This window comes from Diceros bicornis, chromosome 23, assembly GCF_020826845.1.
Source record: "Diceros bicornis minor isolate mBicDic1 chromosome 23, mDicBic1.mat.cur, whole genome shotgun sequence".
Classification (NCBI taxonomy): domain Eukaryota; kingdom Metazoa; phylum Chordata; class Mammalia; order Perissodactyla; family Rhinocerotidae; genus Diceros; species Diceros bicornis.
Window position 1 is genome coordinate 8427046 of NC_080762.1, and position 23777 is coordinate 8450822.

The following is a 23777-nucleotide window of genomic DNA, read 5'->3' on the forward strand; positions in this document are numbered from 1 at the left end:
TGTAGGGCTGGTATCATAACCTGCTCAGCCTAAAGATTGGGACAGCAGGTGAAGTCGATGAGGCAGTCATTGTAAAGCCCTCAGTGCTAACACGGGCTCGCATTCCATTTTGAGCCTCCACAACAGGATTTCCCTCAATATTATATTACCGCTGATATAAAGCATTTGTAAATTCTACGCAACACTGAATAATATGGCTAAGGAGGTGAAGATGGGAGGAGAAAGGTATTGACTAATATGGATGAAGCTGTACAGTCGCTAATTTTGTGGAAGGAAAACACAGAAGTAGCATTCTATGAATAGTCCTAAATTGAAGGTTAATCACTCAACAACTACAAACTCAAGTGTGTAAAAATATTGGCAGAATTTTACACCTGTTATGAAAGACAAGAATGTAAAGTTCACATGTAAAAGCATAACGGATTAACACCTACTGATAAAACAATATGGGCAAATTTATTTCAAGAAAATGATTAGTACTGAGATAAACAATAAGGATAAACAGTGCCTACCTAATTTCCAAATTCTTCTCTCCTGTCATGGACCTAAGTTTATTTTAAAATCTTCATCCCACATGTAAACAGAAATACGTGTATCATTTGAAAAACTATGACACTTCAATAATGCAGCAATTTTCAAACGATTTACTCTATTAGTACAAAAAATTATTTTAGAATATGAAGACTCTGTGCATCTATCATACACGTATTACACATAATTTCCCTCTCTCCGATCCCCACTCAAGAACTCATCAGCTACTTTGAGGTGCAATGTATCAATTCTGTCAGGGGCATCCAGAGTTCAGGACTTACGTTGACAGTTCTTCGCATCAACTGCGTCTCCAAAATATCCATCGGCACAGAGCTCACAGTACCGGCCCGTTGTACCTGGCTTACATATCAGACAGGAGCCAGACAAGCTGTCACAGCTGCCAGGGATGGAGAAGTCAAGGTTGTCATTGCATTGGCATGGTTGACATGATCCTCCAGGTACAGAAGGTTGTCCAAAATAGCCTTCTGCACACCTAAGGTGAAAAATTTCATCAATGAGTATTTGGAGGGACTCATGAAACCCATTGGGGGCAATGTTTATATATTTTTTCATCATATCCCTCTCCCAGGATGGTATATTTTCCTTCTAAGTGCTCCTTTTCTCAAATGCAAGGTGATTAAAAAAATGTTTTTCTATAACTGCAGAGTAGATACAAGATGAAATCCTGCCAGCCCCACTAGTAATTAGATTTCAGCCAGAAAAAAAAAAAAATCTTGTCACCGGTACTGAAGACGAGACTAAAGTGTAATAAGAAATCTGCTGCTGGCACTCTAGAGGAATCCAGGTCCATGCTGGAAAGCCTTTGTAGTACAACACGTCGTATGTATCGACTCCAATTGGTTGTTTTCTGTACAAATATGTAAGGTTCATATTTTTTGTTGCTGCAGAAAAAGCTTGTTATGAGGAAACAGGCTCACAAGGAAATTCAGCAGTGAGAATTCAGAATTTATTAAATAGAAAATTGTGACTCAAAAGATTCTCATTATCATTTAGGTGGGGGCTGTGGGCATCTCTGCATTAATAATAGGTTTGTATGTATTTGCGTATCCAGACAGATTTTCATTGAAGAGTTCTTCCTGAGAAGCATGTATGCCTGCATATTATGCCATAAGGTGACACTTAATTGTGGCCACAACTCATATTAGCAAACTCTAGGTCTTTTTCTTTTTTTTTTTTGGTGAGGAAGATTAGCCCTGAGCTAACATCTGATGCCAATCCTCCTCTTTTTGCTGAGGAACACTGACCCTGCGCCAACATCCATGCCCATCTTCCTCCACTTTATATGGGACTCCGCCACAGAATGGCTTGACAAGCGGTGCGTCGGTGTGTGCCCAGGATCTGAACCTGCGAACCCTCGGGTCACCGAAGAGGAGCGCACGCACTTAACTGCTGCGCCACTGGGCCAGCGCCCCTTTTCCTTTTTCGTTTTTCTTTCTTTCTTTCTTTATTTAATTAATTATTTTTCTTTTTTGTGATGAAGATCAGCCCTGAGCTAACATCCATGCTAATCCTCCTCTTTTTGCTGAGGAAGACTGGCTCTGAGCTAACATCTATTGCCAATTCTCCTTCCTTTTTTTTCCCCAAAGCCCCAGTAGATAGTTGTATGTCATAGTTGCACATCCTTCTAGTTGTTGTATGTGGGACGTGGCCTCAGCATGGCCAGAGAAGCGGTGCGTCGGTGCGCGCCCGGGATCCGAACCCGGGCCGCCAGTAGCGGAGCGCGCACACTTAACCGCTAAGCCGCGGGGCTGGCCCTCTTTTTTTTTTTTTTAAAGAACTGAACACTATTTTGCATATTATTGAAAAAACAAAAGATCATTTATCTATGAGGTATGGCAGAGAAAATTTTTTAAATTATAGTGTCAAATTTCCCTTTATCCACATGTTATGTTTTAAAATGCTACTTCATGTTGCAGATGCACAGGCACACCTTCATAGAAAGCACCTGTTTATATTCTGCTCGGCCTTCTCTTTCAGTTACATTTGCTCATGCTTCATATTAAGCCACACTTTCCAAAGGCGAAACGAAACAGTCCGTCTGAAGTGTTACGGTCAGTCCAGCTCTGTTATCTGTGCCATCTTAGCAAAATAAAGAGTCTTTTGCAGCAAAGGGCAAAGTTGACGGGGAACAAAAACAATGTGGGAGAATATCATTTCAATAGTACACTACTGTCGTGCTCATCTACTCAGAGGTACGTAAGTCATTGTGTAGAGAATTTCCACCATTCAAAATGGAAAGGGTTTAAATCTAATACATAATATGAGGATATTTCAATAACATCATGATTATGGGGCAAAGTCATTAATTGGTAAGATATATTGATTATCCTAAGTTTCCAGAACATTTAAAGGTGCCATAATAATCTTGTAGAATTAAACTTTTATCATAGTTTTTAAAATGAGTTTATTATTTTTAATTATATTCATAAAATATCTCAGAATTTGTAAAAGTCATTGTATAAATATTGCTTGGAGGAATGCTGCCACCCACAAATATAATTGCTTATTAATTCTCTATGGTAAAATATGAACTAACATTTTAGTGCATAAAATTCCCCCACAATCCCTTTAGGAGTGGTATTCAGTAAAGATAATAATAAGATCCTTTTGAATTTTAACCCAATTCTTCTTGCTTTACTTGATATTCAGAGCTTATGATCACATCCACATATATTCACATCTCATTTTGTTTACCATTAGGACAGTAACTTTGCTCTACTAGAATAATGATATACAATGATCATTATCACAGCCAAAGAAAGCCCATTATTTTTAGCTCACTTTCCTCAAAATGACTTACTGCCCTCAGGAGAGATGGCATTACGTAACAAGATCTGGGAATTTTTCTTAACATAGATACCGATTAGTAAGCCCAAAATTCTCCTACAATAAAAAAAAAAACCCTCAGTCCATGAGAAAATAACTACAACTAAATAGAATAACTGAAGAAGAATCTGTCTTTTACTTTTTGTTGTAGGACATGCAAGGAAACTTCTTGAACACATGATAGATAATTCACATGCCACTTTACTGAAAGTGCGCATTTAGGTTTTATTACTGGTGTCTATGTGTGTGTCTTTCTATACACAGAACAGTATTCTTACTTATAAAATGTTTCAATAGAAATGAAAAAGTAATTCTAGGGTCAGTGAATACAATACTGTTAATCATATAACTATTATTAGTAATAGTCTTTTATATTCTGATCAAGTTGGATTCACCTAATTAAAATTAGTGTAAACCACAGTCCTTTAGATTTTTCCAGCTTCTCAGATTTTCACTCCATCAAAATGAATTGCAATTTGAGATCTCAAGTCCTCTCATTTTCATATACAAGGCAGAATGAAGACATTTTTTAACAGAGTTTATTGGATTCCTTGCTAGAGATGGACATCTTGACATAACAAAGGCACTATCCATTTCCACATTTGCTAACTTTTTTCAAATCAAATGGCAATATTTTAGAAAGAGACCCTTTAAACCTAGATGAGACTCCAGATAACACACGCAGTTATGTAATATGATTGTTTCTATTGACAACTTGGGAACAATTTTAGAGGGAGAGAGAGAGAGAAGGAGAGAGAGGCAGAGAGAGAGAAAATGGCAGAAGTGCAGAGAAACAACGAGAAGAAGAAAGCAGCATTGATGTGACTTTTATCTGATTCTCCTCCGTCATTTTTTCAATAACTTTTGACTAAAATCTGTGGTCTAGGTTCCCATTATCTATAGACTTAAAACAATGCTTCAATCTCTGTAAGCAAATTAGAAAAACTCTTGCTTTTCTCCCTTCCTGTCCTTCCTCAATCATCTCCTGAGCACTTTTACATGATACTAACATTTAAAATAAGGCACAGTCTTCACACTACAGTCCATGGAGAAGAAAGATATACTTAAAAATGTAGCCGTGAACTGCTAGAGATATGCAAAGGCTGTTACTGAAGCATAGATAAGGGCAGCCAACTAAGATTTGGATGAATCAAGGTCCCTTTCCGGATGGTGGAGCTGAACTTGAAGAGTGGAGCAGGGCTAGTCTCAGGTGGAGGAGTAGAAGGGCTGCAGTCTTCCAGGCAGAGGGAACAGTATTGGCCAAGACACAGAGGAGGGTGGCTGAAGCATAAATGTGAGAGGGTATGCAATAACACTGTATTCTTACTACCTCCCGTCTGACCCAATCAGCGAAAGACTGAGGGAGTTTGCCTGCTTATATGGCGCCTTTCTGCAAATTAGAAAAAAGGGTCTTCTCTGGGCATATGCAGAAAAATGAAGAGATAGAGGGCACGGCTGGGCACCCAGGCACAGCACAGTAGGCATATTAGCAAGAAGAGGGCACGCTGGATTCAAGCCCTCAAACTCCCCCTTGGCTGAGTACTTTTGCAATGAATAAACTGCACAACCACATATGAGCAGCCTCTTGAAACCTCACTTGGAGTCACAATTTTGCTAACGGTACTAGCAAGTAAGCAAAACTGTTTCTCTTCTCTTATTTCTGTAACCTTTTGATGCTCTGCATCAAGGACTCAAGGACTCAAGGATGCTCAGGCATGGGTAGAAATTCTTGCCAGCATAGTGATCAGATGGCAAATAGACTTGATTCTGTATCAGACCTTTCTGAAGCAAAGACTATCTAAATAGGATTTCGGAGTTGAAATTTAAAAAACAGAAAAGAACTTCTCCGACTGAAAGTGAATCATGTGGATAAAACTGTAGGTGAATTTTCCAAATATTAAGCAACTAGACTCAAATAACTTCTGCGTTCTCAGTGACAACTGTGAAATTAGTCTTGACTTTGACCTCTCTCTCTCCTTATTTAGGGAGGAGTTGTTAAAAATTGGCCAGCTAGGGATGGGACAGGGTTTAAGGGGTCCGTGTATTCCACTAAGTTTCATGTGGTCCTACGGATCCCACTGGGTGACCTTGCCAGTCCTTTCAAATGTCTTTCTCCACGAAGTGTGATATGTTGCTAAGGTCACAAACTTATTTTGAAAGTAGCCTAGTGCCCAGTAGAGCAGGTGTCGTCAGCATTTAGCTCACTTTTGTCTCGATGTTCTTTTTAATGTCTCTTGATGCTCCAACACTCATCTCTTTCCGCCCTTCAAGATACTGTCTTCTTGTTTTTCTATTTCTTTTTTTTTTTTAACCAGGATTAATCTTTATAGATGTAGATACAGGTAGAGATAGATATATTTACACGCCTATCTATTTCTTTCTCCTCTTGTCCAGATGATAAAAGCCTAGAATCTTAGCAAAGCTCCGTGATGAAAATCTCGTTCCCCCACCCCCTGACTCTTCTTTTTCTTTTGTTTCAAACACCCCCCAGTCAGAGAAAAGCAGTGATATCTCAAAGTACAGGTACTTTGGCCCCAAGCAGAAGTTTCCAAAAACTGTAACTAGTGTTCTATGTGTGCCAGAATATCCACCAATATTTTGTCGTATCTAGTTTTGTCATTCTCTTGTTCACAATTTTTCTTCATTCCCTCAACTCAAGCAGCAAGGTCTTCTTGTGCTATATGACTGAGTGAAGGGATCTGACAGGGAAGAAAGCAGAAACAGGAATTTTCTGGACTTCTGGCTGTAAAAGTCACCATTTCTATGAATGTGGCACCTCCTCCTACAATCCATCCCCAAATAGAAAATGGGATGGAGCTGGAAAGGCAGATGGAAAAGAAGTTATGAGAGTACAGGTGTTAGTGGGTCCCAGTGTGGAATGAAAGCTGCAAAATGAGCCCTGTGCCCCAGCAGTGGTCTAAAAGTAGTGGAGAGAGATATTGCGCCTGAAGGGAAACGTGATCAGGAGAACAGGAAAGAAGAAGAGGTCGGCAGAAACCTGCTTGGGTGACTTACTCAGGACTGGCTGGCCCCGCTGTATGCCCATTGCCCAAAACACGTGCACAGTCTCACACACGCACACACGCTCACTTGCTCAAGCATTCAAACCTCTTGGTACTAAGTAAGCTTGTTAAAACTTTGGTTCAAGCCTGGAAGGGGGGGAGGAGAGAAAATTAAACAAATGTTTTAAATTGAGATATAATTGACATATAACATTGAGTATGTTTAAAGTATACTTGACTGAGATTAGGTTTCCAAACTCTCACAGCTCCTACATATGGAGAATTTGGTCTCAAAATAGAAATTAAATTGAGATAAAGAATATAAACTTATAATTCCTGTCCACCTGAGCTGTAGTCTGAGATGCATTCTTGCTATATAATAAAAACACAGGATTTAGAGTCACATAAGATTAGAAAGTGCTGAGTGAACAAATTGAACATATTTTTTCACTCTAGGACATGTCAGATCTTCTAACATGCTAATAGACACTTTCCAAACTTATGTGATGACAGCACTCTATTCCAAGAACATCCATGGTTTGGGAAACATCGCTTTAGTTTTCCAGTGTTGATTTGAGGTACACGATGTGCATAAACTGATTACAGCCATCACTTACAGAATAGTTTTGATTACAAGACTTTCAATGCAACCAGTAGCTACTTCTTGCACTGACCCTTAGTCTCTCCCTTCCATCTCAGCCTGCACATCTCAAAAAGTGTTTCTCCTAAAATTTTGGATCCGTCTAATCAACTTTTTGACTCATATAAATACAGAGAAATGATAAACCCAAAATATTCCTGGAAAACCGTAACCCAAATTCTGTCTGGAAAAATACAGTATCCCATTATCTATGTAATAATAGTTTAAGATTATTTTTGACTGAAAAAGTTGAATTGGAGATAAGACATGCCATTTGATAAGCTGCCTATGCATGTTTCCATCTTTTTAATCAGATTGATAAAGATTTTAGGCAAGAAATCATGGTTTCTGTCAGGTTTTTCTTTCCTTGATGATTTTTATTATTCAGAGTAGAATCGTCTCCCAACACATTCAACCGTTCTCACCCTATTAAAAACGTGAGCTGCTTGAGGGCAAGGACGGTATAATGCATCTGTTTATAGCCTAGATCTAGCCCCGTGCCGAGCCCATGGTAGTTACCAAGCAGATGTTTGTTAAATAAAATGCAGGATTTTAAATTATAGATGGTTCAAAAACTCTTGTCTAACGTATAAAAAATACAGAACATGAAGTAAAGCAATATAAATACATCAGGGACTATGCTCACTTAAATAAGTGGATTTAATGGCCTTGTGTGACAGAGCAGCTGTCATTTTCCAGCTGCTAAAAAAAAGGTTGCCTGTAGTGAGACAGCGGGGCTGGGCGATTGATGTAAATCTGTCTTGGCAACGATATGTTCTGCTATATAGTAAGTAATATATGCATGCCCTCCGTTTATTTTTTTTTAACACAATCAAAGACCTCTAGTTTCTCCGTTGCAAATAAATCCTCCTTATCTCAGTTCTGTTCTTCCATCTAATTCACAGAAGCTGCCGTGCTCACAGACAGTACTTGTTGCTGCTGGGAACTGGCACTGGCGCTTTATCCACGGACTGCTAGCTGCTGGCTCCATTCTCTCTGGGTGATTGGCTCCTGCTTCATTAACACTATGCACCCCGGTTGAAATAGGGGTGATGGCTGCCGAGAGGACAGGAAAGAGTAGGCAGAAACAGCCCCTTGTGGCGTTGGCCTCGGTGCTGATGGGTGAAAGCAGGTCACTTCCTCTGTCCGCCCACCCCCCCCAGTGATGGGGACCATTTTCAGTGCTAAAACCAGAGATGTTGTGTATGCCAATGATATCAAGGGAGAATTTTGCACCATTTTCATACTGAGACTGAAATAGAGAAGAATCTTTCCTTCAAAAAGATTTCAGAAGGAAAAATAATCATACAAATTACACAAAATAGTATCTATGGTTCCTCAAAGCCACCTGGTAAAATCAACAGGAATTAAAATATTGGCTTAGAAATAATCAGAAGAGGATAGAAATTACGACAATAAATTACATTTTGTCTCTATTTTCAAATATATTTAAGGTAAACTATGAACCACTGGCTGAACTATGAACTACACATTTAAGCCACATTTTAAGGACAAAAAGCTAATTATGAAAAATAAATAGTGCCAACGTAGACAGTAAGATAGATCTTAAAGTGCATGACTTTCCACTTGAGCAATACTTTCTAGAAAGATCGTGGGCTAATGCTTAACCTTTAAGGTTAAAACATTAATCAAACATTCTCTGAGTGAATGGAGATTTATGGAGCAATTTCTAGAGAATAAATAAACTATAAAAATATAATACATTTGTTTGACAAGTGTGGTGAGAAACTTTATTTCACCTCACTGAGGGTGGTGGCTTCTCTGGGGTAGTGCAGAGGATGATAATGCCTGTGGTTTTATAATTCGCAAGGTAGAAATCATTTTGAAAGACAGTGTAGTACATGCTTACCTCTCACAGCGTGGTCCTGTGTACCCGACAGGGCATTTATCACAGATCAATGCAAGACTTCGGTCTAAATGGCACGTCGGGCTAAAGCTGTGTCAATGTAGGGGAACAACAGAGACAAGGAAGAAGCACAAATACAAAGTCATTAGCAGCACATTTTCATTTCTCTTTCTCCAGTACTGCTGTGACACGAGGGTATAGGCTGGTCACTCTCGTCTCACAGAGATTAGGGTCTGGCCAATTGAGGATGAAATGACATTGCTATTTCTGCAGATGTGAATACAGCCCAGTGGAGAGCAATGTCCCTGTGACATGTTACTAACTGACTTTTGACTGTTCTGGGGCCGTGATCATCAGTAACAAGCAGGATTGTACAGTTGCTTTTTTGGGATTCCCAACGCCTGGCAAAACACAGCCTCACATACTGTCTCTCTAGCCAAAGCCTTCTGAATTTGAAGCAGCCCGAAATCTGTTAGAGATTTCAGAAAACTCAGTGTGTGGTAGTAGAAGTGGTGGTGGGGTTCCTACTTCCAGTGCTGCTACCACGGTTGCGTGTGTGTGTGTGTGTGTGTGTGTGTGTGTGCGCGCGCAGGCTGCTGCCCATGTATACTCATGGGCATACTGTGTACACAGATGGAATCCTCCGAAAAGCTTTCGGAAGAGATCAATCATGCATATTCTGCCTAAATTTATAATAAAATCAAACAAAAACAACCTTGCCATTTCACACCTTCAGGCATGTTCCAAAGTTTACGTCTCTCTTTGCACATATTTCCAGTTTGGGTCTGAAGTAGGAGTTGAACACCAAGTCAGGAACCAGCAGAGTACTTACGTGCTAGCTTTAGCGTTCAACTCCCACACATGAACCCTTACCCCAAGACTGACATGATGGCTCTCTGAAGAGACATCAACCATTCTGAATTCTGTGAGTTCTGCTGCTCTACCATTTTAAAAGGAAATGCCCCCAATTAATCTTTCTCTCATTATGTTTTCCCTAAACAGATTTATTTTCTATTATATATGACAGGACAATTCAGTAGAGGCTTGCTTGATGACTAAATGAATTAAAGAGAGAACAACAAATTACACACTGCAAGTCCTGATCTCCTTCTACTCCTGACACTTGCATGACTTTGGAATACTTTCTTAACTTTTGTGCAGACCAGATCACAGGTCCTACTTTTGAATAATATTCCTCTGGCTTAACTAATAGTAGTCCTGTAAAGATTTAATAATTCTTATTTTTTTGATAGTAGCAAGCTATCAGAACCAAGTAGTTCTATCATTTTAAACATTTCAACTCAGTGGAAAGTCTAAATGAACTGTTGAGGTAAGGGGTGGGGAAAAAACCTGGTCTGGGGTATCTTGAGTTTACAATATTACCCAGATAAAAGATTCCACAACAAAGGGTTCTGGTGGCTGCCATGAAAACACCCAGTCAAGAAACACCTAGCCTGTGCTCTGTGTGAGGAGAACAGTCTTATAGAGAGCCTGTGGTTTGCCATCCATGATCCAGAAGTTGCTCACTGTGGGTGATTTTCCTGGCAGGAGCATGAATGGAAAGAAATGGAAAGAAACAGGATTTTCTCCCATCCTCGACCCATGATTTGCTATTGTTTTCAGACATAATAGGGAAAACCAGATTTCGAAAAATCTCTAGAATATGTGTATATCTTCTTTCATAATTGTCATTCAATAACTATTTCATCATCTACAGAGAAAATGACTCTAACTAAAAGACCTAGATTTCCCACTCATGTGGGACCATGGTGACTGAAAGAAAACCACACCCATTATTTTTTTAAATCCCAAATTAGTTTACCATACATCTTGTCAAAGGTGCTTGACAAGACTTCTGACACTTTAAAACTATTTATAAAATAGATTTCAAATTCTTAAATATACTCATGTGTCAGTTAAAGCTGACAGAAGTAAAGTAAAATGCACTCTGACAAAAATCAATGCTTTTTCAGGCAAAAAAAATTAAGCAATAACAATATATTAGCTTTAACTAGCTCTTTACATTTTCAGAGTGCTTTTACAAACAATTTTATCACATTTTCACAAAATCCTATGAGCTGCTTGGGGTAGGCATAATTTTTCTTGCCCAAGGTCATAGCTAACTTCCAGGAGAATTTAGCATGAGATCCAGGACTTATGATTTCTAATTTGGTGCTCTCTTCTGCCTATAATCAACCAGCATTCAACTTACTGGTAAGAATTAAGTGAGTTTAAACTTTTGGTAATATAAATACTTAACATAATGCATTTAAATAAAATGTCCTCATAAAATATACCTGTGTTTGTGCTTCAATGTTCTTCAAACAACGTAAATTTAGAGTTCATTCCCTTACTACTGTAACTGCGGTTATAGCTAGGGAGAAGATGGCATTCAACAACAAAAATAACATCAGAATGAGAAATAAACATGGACAATAAAAAATATCTATAGAATTGGGATTGGCAAATGCAGCAACTTGACACTAATTTTGGCCAAGATATGAAGCTAACTGTTCTGTGAGAGAAAGAGGGAAAGGGAAGATCATGGTTGACTTCAAGTGATTCCAAGATTGTGTCATTTAATTCCAGTTGGCTAGCTCTACACCGCAGGGAGGGTGCTTCCTGGATTATCCACTCCGTGCCACAGAAGACACAAGAGAGCCAAGAACAGCAGGCATTTCCACAAATAGGAGGAGGAGGAGAAGCTACTGTTGGACTACATAGTAAGGATCTGCACATGGAAATAGTCTTCCTTAAGGGCTGAACATAGATTTTTATATTTATGATGATCCATTTATAAGTATGTGTATATGTGTAGATATATATGAATATGTATGTGAACATATGTATCTGTATGTATGTGTGTGAATACAGTTAACTTTGTTCCAAAAAGAATTTAACTCTACCTATCAAAATATGTACATTAAGATAAAATGATGCAATAAGGTTAAAGAGAAAGAAAACTAAAAAATAAGATGAAATCAAGAGTATATTTAGAGTAGAAAATGCATATTGTGAAAAAGGCATAGACGTATATATTTATATATATGTATATATTGTAACGTTTGTTCATTTGATAGTGGCAGATCAACATATGGTTTTGAACTTTCTCACAGCTAATGCAAGAGGGAAAGGAATTGCCTCTTGGGACTACAATGTGATAGGCAATAACCACTCCTTTAGTCGCTGGCACAACATTTCCATCATAAGAATTAGACATTAGACATTAGAATCAGGGCATGTCCTATGTTTGCACATGCAATGGGGGAGCAGGACTCCTTTTAACTAATTTTTACCTGGAACATTTGGGTAGGGAAGCGAAGCAAAAGGAGATGAGATGCTGCAATGTATCAGGGAGGAAAGTAGGGGTAAGGGTAATAAGAATGTCCATGGAGCAGAGGGCTGAGAGGAAGAGGAGAAAAATGAAGGGAAAATTCATTTATTTCATGACTGTGATTGGGAGCACGTGAAGTTTTGAAGTTTCTCTGTAAGTGTTTTCTTCTTTCAGTTCAACGATCTCTATTCTACTTATCCTCAGGGGAACCATTAAGCAAACATATTTCTTTCATTATCGTCAAATACTATCAAATCTGATTTAATGTCCGTAATTGGATTTTGTAATTAGAATTGGGCTATTTTCTGTGCTTCTCTAAACCTGAGTTTCTCATTCTGCAAAATGGGATAATATGATCTACCGGGTAAAGCCCTTCATGCTGATAAGGTATGAAAATAAATACTTAGCATAGTGCCACAATCAATTATAGCTGCAATTTAATAATACTTTAAAAATTTTTGCCAGAGTGTTGACTTGTTTAATGTTTAGGGGATTTAGGTACTCATTATGTAACTCAACCTGCAGTTTCTCATTCTGCTCTAGTCCCTTACATTTGAGTTAACATAAGTGTTGCCAAACCCTAGAGTCATTTTTTCCAATGGACCTTCACGGTTTGTCTAACATTAAGTTCATTAATCAATTCTTTTTTTTTTTTACTTCTCTTCAATGTCTCTGTAATTGTTTCTATTTCTATAGCCCCATTGGAAGAAGCACAGAGAGATGCATCAGAATATATGGGTTCTAATATTGGTTCTGCCACAAGCAAGTTGTATAATCATGATCCAGCCATTTAACTTCTCTGGAGTTTAGTTTTCCCTTCTGGTATACGGAACTAGTGAGATACATCATATCAACCATGTGGACATAAAACACTGTATAGAAAAGTGCTCTAAAATATCTAATGCTTTCTAGAATTTCTGAAGAATGTTGTTGAATTGAATGTTACCTTTAATTACCTTTTGTCTTAGAATATGTATATTTCTTTATTATAAGTACTAATTTTAACAATAAATCAATGTAGTCCCTTGAGTGAGTCCAAAGGTCAGCTCTAGAAGTGTTCCACCCTCTCAAAAATGTAAATTTTAGCATTCCTGATGCACACAAAGAAGTGCTATTCACAATGATATTAATAGATAGAATTCATTGAGGACCTACCCTTGGTCCAGCCTTGTGCCAAGTATATCTCTAATTTTATTATATAACTGATGAAAACCTATAATGATTTCAATAATATCCTCTATTCGAACACATCCTAAGTGTTCAAGGGCAGACAATCATGTGTCTCTCTCATATCATATTTAATCTATAAGCTATGTGATATCAGAAATTAATGAATTAAAAACATTTGAAATGTTTACATTTTTATTTACTTCTCTAGAGATAAATTTCACTACCTAGTTACAATCTATAGCTAGAATATATACTTCTTCAAGATGAGAAGGGTGAGCAAACAGTGGACACTGTAAATACTTGATGAAGTTGATATATATGTATAATTTAAATATTATATGCTTGTCTGTATTCATACATCATAATAATTACACCAATCTATCTCTATCTCCCTACACATTTGATTTATTTAGTAATATTATCTAAGAAATTTGGAGCAAAAATGTTCGTGATCTATAAGATTTATGATCAGGGATTAAATAGATAAATCACCAAGGGAAAATTCTTGTTAAGCCTTACACTTCCAGCTGAAGGTTGCAGCAACCTTTAGTTGATTTTTTTTTCTGAATAACCTGTGAAAATTCAAATCCCATCTTCTGAATTATATGTGAATATTCAATTTATTCCTCAGAGTTTCTAACTCAGGTTAGAACAGTAATGACTTTTTAAAAACTCTTTAAAAAGGAGAGTTTCCCTAAGTCATTGTGTCCCATTATTTAGCTATCTTTAAAAATTTTCAGGTTATTAGATTAAAATGGATTTTTCTCATCATAGTTGTACAGCTAAACTGTGTTAATTTTCAAAGTTTTTTTTAAATATAAGACTTTATAACTCTGAGCACAAACTTCTAGGGTTTTTAAAGTAAGTAGATTATCACTGTCGTCTCTTTCTACCTGTGAAAATGCCGCATTTAAGGCTGGAATTTAAAATAAGTTATGACTCTATTCCTAATTCTACTTCTAAGGATAAAATTATTATTTAATAATTTAATGATTATTTAACGTAAATGAAATCACCTTGAAAATTGAAGGATCTTTAAATACTTGGTATAATTGATATTGTTATTATTGAGTTGTCTTTATTTTAAAGAATCAAGATCTGCATAATCATTCCAAATTGGAGTACACATATGTTTGAAAATACCATCATTGGACACCAGGACCTCAATCCTTTTGGCACTGATGGATAGTGTTTTAACACTTGCTGACTTTCTTTTTTCTTTCAGGAACACACTTACAACCCATTATTAAAGCAGAGGCAGAGTAAACAGAGGAGGATGGGTCATGAAGGCCTATGATTTCCCAAACATAGTTCTCTCCCTAATGGCTCCTCTGCATTGATAGTAATGTTGGTCAAAGTTGAGGATAAATCCTTAAGATGTATGTATGCAATCAACCACATGATTCCAAAAACGTAATTGGCTAGGATTCACATGGCCCTATGAACGGCCAGTTCTGCTGGATTAACAGCTGGGCCAGAGCCTACGACATTTGGTCTGAGGAGTGCAATGCAAATGAGTCGCCAGATGCAATCCCGCTGTTTTCTTCAGTGAAAGTTAGTGTTGAACAATGAGTTTCGTATACATTGGATGGTTCTGGAAAATTCCATTCAGCCGCAGGGAATGAGCAGGTTCTCCATTGCGTGATCTAACACTTCACCAGTACACCAGAGAGCAAGGTTTGTGTCACGTTATGGCCAACACAGGGCTGACTAACCATTCATTGTGAAGGAATTTAATTTGTTCTCCTGTATTCATTATTTTCCAGTAGATTTCCTTTTTGCCTTCTTCTCTGATACCCTTGGTTGCCAGAGGATCTTCAGTTTTGTACCCACCCAGGCTCATGCCCTAAACTCTGGAAATGGTCTGATCAATAATATACAGTAACCCAACTTCCCATTTAATTGCTTTTAGTGTTATAACTTAAAATGCAGTGTGTTCTTTAAAGAAGTCCTCAATGTAGACTGTAGAGGACTGGAAAAGCACATGGACTTAAACTTAAAATTCCAACACTGATACTTTAATATTTTATGAATCTGAGCAAGTAACTTAATAATAGTCCTTGTATTGGGCTCACCATGTCCAATCATTGTTTTATGTGCTTTATGTATTTTAATTTATATAACTGTCACAACAATCCCATGAGAGGGTCCTATTATCACAACCAGCGAGAGAACTGAGGCACAGAGAGTTTAAGTAGCTTTCCTAGAGTCACATAGCCAAAAAGTATGGAACTCAGCATTTAATTTAAATCAAAGAATTCTAACTCCAGAATTGGCACCATAATGCTATTTTCCCACTCAGAGTCTTTTTTCTTAGTCTCTAAAGTGAGGGTAATAATACCCACCATATTGAGCTGTTTTGAAAGTAAAATAATACCAAATATAGTGCTTGACATTATGCCTAGAATACAGCAGTCTGCTTTCATTAAATATTAGTTCTTTCCATAACGTGGAAAATTCTGAGGGAGGAAGGTTGTTGGAGAGGAGGACGAGGATTTCATGTGGGCTGAAGAGAAGGAAGCATGTTCCAACGAGGACTTTTAAACTTGATGACAGAATTATTCTCAAAGTCTTTGGCTTGTAGTATTCATTGACTCTACTAACAAAAGACCATTTTCATTAGGAATATCTGGGGGAAGACCTCAGAGTATGACCTTTCACATTAAAAGACTTCCCTGACAGATTTCATTAAAAAATCATTAAAAATTTCTGTGTTGCAAGCATTTTCAGAGTTTAGAAATAGCTGGAAAGCACAAAATATAACATGAAGTTTTATGAAGCACTAAGCTTACTTTTAAGAGAATTCTCAAAAAAATCACTTTCATTTAACATTATAGTTATTTACAACTTTTTACTAGTAAAAAATGTTGATTTTGGTTCAACATAGTATGCTCCATTAAAATAAAAAACAGTTTTGGTTTCAGGATTTTGCTAAGGCATTTGCTTAAGCATGGTCACCCTGAGAGAGAGTGACTGAGAGCAGCTGGGATAGAATGCTCCCCTAAGAGGTAAAGGGAAGAGGCAGACAAAATATATACTTTTAAGTCTGCTTATTGTTCTAGGTGAACAACTAGAAAATTTAAAAAAAGAAAGAAAGAAAACTGGATGACTAGAAAAATTGTATGAAGTTTGCATTAAACTTTTTCAAAATCTAGTTTATGCAAAATAAGATGCTAATTATCACTCATATCGAAATAGTCGTAAACTATAATACAATGCTTACTATTACAACGGTTTCAATAAGATAAACTTATATATATGTAGTATGATTTTATATGATAATATGGTAAACCATGTGATAACTAAGGGATAGAACTAGTGCTTAAAGGTCAGCTAGATTGATTCTCTTATTTTACCTTTTTGATGGGTTTGTGACTTGCCCAAGAGTCACAAATAAATAGTGTGAGACTGGGACCTAAATGAGCAGCATTTATATTAGTGGTCTTTTCATTATAGTATGAAGATATGTGTGTGTCTGTGTGTGTGCGTGTGGGCATGTGTATATGTTTGGATAAAATACGTCTGTTCTTTGGAGTTGGTTTAGAAATTCTATTTGAGTTCTGCCTCTTGGATATTAAATCACCAAAACTAGAGCTAAAACATTAAAAATTCTGTGGAATAAATACCCATAGCTTTAAATATGTTATATTTAGAAAAACTCGTATTATCTTCCTGAGAAATTCATGCATATATTTATTATTTATTTATGTGTGACAAGAGAAAGGGTACATTCTTATCAAAATATGCACCTGCAGAACAGGATGCCCAGCTCATTAGAGAGGTAAGTTTGTTACTCACTTATTGGATGGGATGTTGAGTGGACAGGCACAGGGCTGACAGTCTTCAGAGGTGCCTTTAGAAGGGTCGCCATAGAAACCAGGAAGACATTTATCGCAATATGGGCCACCTGTGTGATCCTTACAGTTCTGAGAAAGAAATGCACATCAGAGTTTATTATTTTGGTCTCAAGCATCAACACTTTACCAAAAATAGGTCAACAAGTCATCAGTCTGTTCTTTGCCAGGAAGAATAATTTTCCACATTAAGTGGACAATTTTACAGCTGGGAAATAGCATTGAAAGTTAATTTAATATCTAGCTTATAAACTACACGCTAGTTTCAGCATATGCATACTTACAAAAAGATGACTGAAATTCATTATCGTTTTTTTCATAATGCAAATTTTATTTCCTTTTATCTTAGCTTGTAATTTTTTTCTTAAGCAAATACAAGTGATTGTGCGTGCGTGTGTGCATGTGTGTGTGTATAGTCATAGAGCTCTAATGATACTTTTTTAATGAAAATTGTAGCTGATTCTAGCTAAAAAATAAATTGTTTAGCTTAAAACTGCTGATTTAAGGAGAACTATGGCTAATCACACAAATCCTCTGGGACTGTGGCACTCTCACCTCAGAGATTAATTTGGACCTCAGTGGACTGATGATTTGGACAATGCACTAATGTATTACCTCTGTGAGGGGCTTGCTTGACTCTTAATTAAACAACGAGAATATTGAAAAATTTTACGAATTATACCAATATATAATGAAGCCACAAGGCATATAACAATTTCCCTCAGACTTTTTTTTAAAAAATTGAAATTGCATTTTTTTGCTAATTAGTATTTTTTTGATTCATGTCTTTTTCAAAAATAAAAAAATCAAAATAAAATAATTTTTATCTTGATTTCTTCATATTAAAGTACATTCATAAACTCAGGCTGTGTTCACAGAACTCATCAAAACTGGTATAAAAGTGAACAATTCAGTTAACCAAGCAATGGAATTGTCTGTAAAGCTTCCGATAGCACAACTTGATAAATTTTTTTGATGTTTTGGCACCACGTAGACATAATTTCTTCAGTCTCCAATGGTAAAATAAAATGTTATCCAACTCCTACTAAAAAACATATATAAGTTATAAAACAAACATATATAAGTTCATTATGACTGAAATACATTTTTAATTTTACAAACATATAAAATTGTAATTTTTTCTCACTTTGAAAACAGTTCATCAAAGCTTAGGGGTGCAAAACTTTTATTTTTATGATCAATAACAAAATATGTAGAGAAAATAGCTAAAATATAAATTAACTTGAAGCATAAAGCAAAATTTATTAATCTGGAGCACCATTAAGATAGACAGCCTAATTTAACGAAAGTTCTGAATTATTATTTATTTCAGTGTATTTTTAAAGAAGTTCCATTTTAATTACATTTAATAAATGGATTTTAAAACAAACAAACAAATCAATACACACTTCTGAACACAGCTTGTTAAATTCCTTGGGGAGAGGGACAGATTCTTTATTGAGTAGAAGATAGTAAATTAAAATCCAATCATGTAACTCTCTGAACCTCTCACTTATGTTCTGTAAAATGAGGGGGCAAAAACCTATATTTCATGAAGTTTTTAAGCTCTGAAATCCTATGATAGTTTCAGCAACTACAAGTGAATAGATAATTCTGGTGACAGTTGAAAATAGGTTTTTCTTTAAGGTATTTTAAATTCTCTATCATTTAGCAACTTTTTTTAAAGGTAGCATAGAGGTTAACTTCACTATCAATGGTTGTCTAAATAACAGCATTTGGGGATGGAATGTGCAACATATGGATCAATTTGAAGGAAGGCTTTCCTCTTCATATTAGTTCCTTTCAGTTTTCAAGTTTAGCTAAAGTTGGTTATTACTAAACATTTGTACGCTTTTTGCAATATTCTTTGCATATTGACAATCAAAATCACATCTTCAAATACTTAAGGGTTTCGAAAAATAAGATCATAAAACTGATTAAGTCTTAACCATGCTGAAAATGGTATTTCTAACACTCAACTGAAAAAGATGAAAGGTTCACTCTGATGGGCTGTTTATTTTCTACAGGCGTCCTCCTAGAAAAGTGCTTTCCCCGTGTCTGTTCACATCACATACGACAAGAACAACGAGAAGGAGCGAGAGGGCAATCTTTCCACGTGGCTTTGAACATCTCCTTGGTCACTTCAAATGTACTTTGAGTTAAAATGACATTTTTCTATAAGTCCACACTGTACCAGAGCTCTGAATGTTGATCTGATATCAAAAGCACACTTCAGTTAATTTTTAATCAGATTTCAAAGCCAAGCTACCTAAAAAGCAGTTTATCTGTAAATTTCATAAATCATCTGTTTAATGCTGGGGGAAAAACATAAATAAGAAAAAATAAGCTAAAACGCTGGTCAACTGACCAGTAAGAACGCCCTTGATGCACAACATTCAAATATTATTCTCTTTGTGGATCATTATCAGAACCAACATACTCAGAGTGGGATATCAGCACTTAGTTAACACCATTTGGGGGTAAAGGTCACTTGAAGGTCGCCAGAAAACATCATACACGATCATGTATTTACCAGCTACAATGGAAAACCCAGAAAACACCAGATTCTATCCCTGTCATCATGATCTCTGCTGTTCCCTAGATTCCCTGTTATTTGAAGGTAACTCTTATCTCCTGTCTATGAAACAAAGCCAATAAACTAGGTTTCATTAGCGGAAGGCCTCAGATAATCGTTGCTCCTTCCCTTCTTCCTCCCTAAATTATGCTGAATGAAACTACTTTATTCTAAAAAAGAAGACTTCCATTCTTAGAAATATCACATAACCAAATGGGTCTATGGCACAATTTGATTTAATCCTAATGAATTCAACATGAAACATTCCCACTGGAAACATTAGAAGTCTCATATCATGATATATTTATTTTTGTCTTTTTAGGTTTAAGCAAAGCAAATCCATATCAGTTTTGGGCTGAATATTTCATATTGCATGTTAGTAAAGTGTTTAATGGTAACTCAATATTTTTCTGAAGATGTATCTTAAAAGATTTATGGTATAATTAAAATGAAAATCACTTAGTCTTTCTATTCATAAAAATGCCATTTGAAAAATCTACCAATCCACAAATTAAGGCTATCATCCTTTATACTGCAATGCAATTAAACAAAATCTTATATAGAGAAAACAGGAAGAGCATCAATAAACCTAAATGCCAAACTACATTGAAACAAAAGCCCTGAATTTTCATTTTGGATTTTTCCCAGAAGCTTGTAAGTAGAATAAAAAAGGGGGAAAAAATGAGCAAGAGAAAGAGAGAACTATTAAGAAATATAGATAACAGATCCTGCCTTAAACTCTGCAGGGAAATGAGAATATAATATCCTCCTAAACTGGCACCATTTCAAATTGTGTTTCTGCAAGACTAATGAAATGAGAAGTGTTGTTTCAAGCTTCATGCCATGTCAGACAATATAAAACTAACATGCCCTTGAGTTAATCAGAATGTCTATTCGGCGTAATTCTCCAATCCAAAGGCTTCTTAGCAGGATGGAAAGTGTTTTGCCCTCTGTAGAGCTTTTTTTCCGGTTAAAAGTACAGACTTAATTGCAGAAGAAGTTAGCAGCTCTGGTGCATGTGTGTTGAATATATTTATTATTTTTAATCTACATAAGATGCTTTGTATTTAGTTAAATGCTTAAATTTAAAAATGAAAAATACACAATATGCCTTCATTTTTTAATGTGAAAAAAACTGTTACGTTTTTTACCAAGGTTATATTTTACACTTTTCATATTATGGGGATACAAATCATTTCCTGTTATAGAAGTACAGTCTATTTTCCGTAGATTTATGGAAGAGATTGAAACCATATATATTCATAGTAGATATGTATCCTAGTCATTAATTACATTTTATTATGATGTATCTGATCCTAATTCAATTCTTAGACTAATAGGAATAAACACTTCCTAATACTTGTCAGTCAAGGAGACCGCATATGAAAGAGCATTTTCAGCTTCCAACTCGGTTCAATATCAAGATCTCCGTCAAATCACTTCTTGACTCAAGTGTTTAAGGTCTCAAAGGTAGTAATTGAATTGCAGGGCCAATTGAGCTGATTTCAGCCTTGTCAGTCAGCGTCCCCCAAGGAGAAAGCACTTACCAGGCATTCTCCGGTGACGTCATCACAGGATTCCGCATGACCAAAGCATTGACATGGTTCACAGATGCCCCCAAAAATAGTGCCGTTAACTCTTCTGTGCCTCGGCCAACAAGACTGAAAGAAAGATAAGGTTTCGAGTCAGTTTCGGGGATTTAAAAGATTTTGCTTTTTGTTTTATTGAATAAAAGAAAATAATTTCGGTAGCAAACTCAGCAAATATGCTTATCAAAGCGTTGCCTTTATTGAAACATCGCTACAGAGCTGTTCCTCCGCACACTGAGGCTTTGTACTGACCTTAGCGTTATTGGCAGGTATGAGATTAGAGGAAGCATTAGCTTGGTGTCTCTTCTGAAATGGTAAAACAAAGCAGAGATGTAAAGAATTGAAATGTGACAGTCTCAAAGTAAAAAGCACAGACAGGAAAATAGAAGGAAAAGTACTGAAAAAAAGCAGCCCATATAAAAGGATTCTTAAGAGAAACAGCTTGAGAGCACCCAGTGTCATCCAAGGAATGCTGATTCTCTGGAATGCGCTATCTTCCCTATGTAGGAACTGCCCTTAACTCTGTCACTTTCAGAAAAGCTTTGCAATCATTTGGAAGAAAGGTAGAACCCCGCTCTTACATTAGATCACATACATGGCTGACTTCTACTCATATATAATTCATATCTTTCATTCTCAATTTCCTCCATCCTATTATGCTTTCTCAAATTTACACAAAATAGTTCATGATTTATTTACCGTCTATTCCCTTGATATTTTATTGTATGGCATTATTCTTCCAGAACTCTTATATTCATCATTCCCTTATGAAAGTGTGAAACACTTTATGTTATATAAAAATGGAATTCTGATTAAAAAAAGGTATTTGGGTCTTAGAGCACCTGTGTGTCAGCACCTGCTCTAAATCCACTGGTACCCTTAATTGAGTTTCCCTTCTGAGGGGTTACTACAAACTGGAGGGGATGCAGAACAAGGAGGCAAACATTGCTGCCCTCAGGAGCTTACGACCTCCCCCATGTTCTAATTGCATTTTGTGGGTTATTCACTATACTTCTGATGGTTAACTACAACGTAATAGATCATGAAAAGACCTTTTTTCCAGTTGAAAATGGAAACAAGAGAGAAACCACTGAAGTAATAAAGTATATAGAATTGTGTTGAGTATTGTTGGAAATGTTCCTTCTGCCTCAGGATATGAAGACTCTTATATTTGAACATCAATAACAAACTTAAAAAAAGGGTGGACTGAAAAGAAATCAAAAGCAACTTTCCTCTTAATTTGGGCAGTACAAAAATGAAGGTGTCAATTTTCTATCCTTTTCTAATAATTTCTCCCCATTAAAACTTTTGCCACCCCAGATTCGTTACAGAAGAGATTTCCTTCTGTAATATATATTTCTAAAAATTGGTGAAGCCACATATCCAGAAGGACATGGAAATTAAGGGCGTTGATAACAGGAAGAGAACTGATTTACTGTTTTCAGGATAAATATTCATGGAATTGCCATTAATAAGCTTTTTAAAAATATATAGTCTGCAAATGTACTACTCATACCACATCCTCTTTCTTCAAACTTCCCAACTCTTTACACCTCTCTTAGCCAGTGAGTCCATCTCATTAGTCACAGAGAAAATAGAAGCCAATGGAAGCCATCTTTCCATTATCCAGTCCACAAGCATAAGTGTGTATCTCCATTTGCCATCTTCCCTCTGGAACAATGTGGGTGGGGCATACAGGATTCCCTATCCTCTGAAAGGAGTATCACTCCACTTGTAACCGGTATTCCGTTACCTCTTGTCTTCCCAATATTCCCTCTCCGGGCTGCATCAGTAATAGCTTTCTTCTCTATTGGATCATTACAATCAGCACAAAAATATGATCTAGTATTTCTATCAAAAATTAACTAACAGAAATAACAAAAATGACTAAATTACTCCCTTAATCTCCCATAACTTTCCAGGTACCTACCTGTTTTTCTTTTCAGTAAAACTACTCTAAAAAGTCTTTTCTTCCTCACTCCCCTTTCACTCTTCACTTCATTCTAATCTGTCTTGTGCCACCAAACTGCTCTGGTCTGTGTCACCAAATCCAGGTAGACAGATCCAATGGACAATTCTACAATCACATTTTATCTGACCTCTCATCAATATCTGGCTTAGTTGAGTTCTTTTTTTCCCTCAAACGCCCTCTTCTCTCAATTGCCATGACATCACATTCCCCAAGTTTCTGCCCTGTCTCTTTGACCCTACTTCTCATTGTCAGCAGCTTCTGGGGGCTTAGCCACTTTTCTCTTTTTTTATCACACTCTCTCCTATGTGATTTTATTCAGTCCCGTGGTTGATGATGCCTTCCAAATATGTATCTCTAGACCAGATAGATAATCTGAGTGTAACAGCTGCATACTCT

At 36.6% G+C, this 23777-nt stretch overlaps 1 protein-coding gene across 1 annotated transcript in view; it reads right to left on the bottom strand.

Annotated features, from left to right (window-relative positions):
- LAMA2 (laminin subunit alpha 2) overlaps window positions 1-23777 on the bottom strand; it is a 572820-nt gene that overhangs the window by 208128 nt on the left and 340915 nt on the right. Inside the window, exons 16-19 of the mRNA XM_058566315.1 lie at window positions 21368-21481; window positions 17190-17317; window positions 8891-8977; window positions 813-1024 (exon numbers count right to left, since the gene is read on the bottom strand). Of these exons, the coding sequence (XP_058422298.1) occupies window positions 813-1024; window positions 8891-8977; window positions 17190-17317; window positions 21368-21481 (541 nt within the window). The remainder of the gene's footprint in view (window positions 1-812; window positions 1025-8890; window positions 8978-17189; window positions 17318-21367; window positions 21482-23777) is intronic.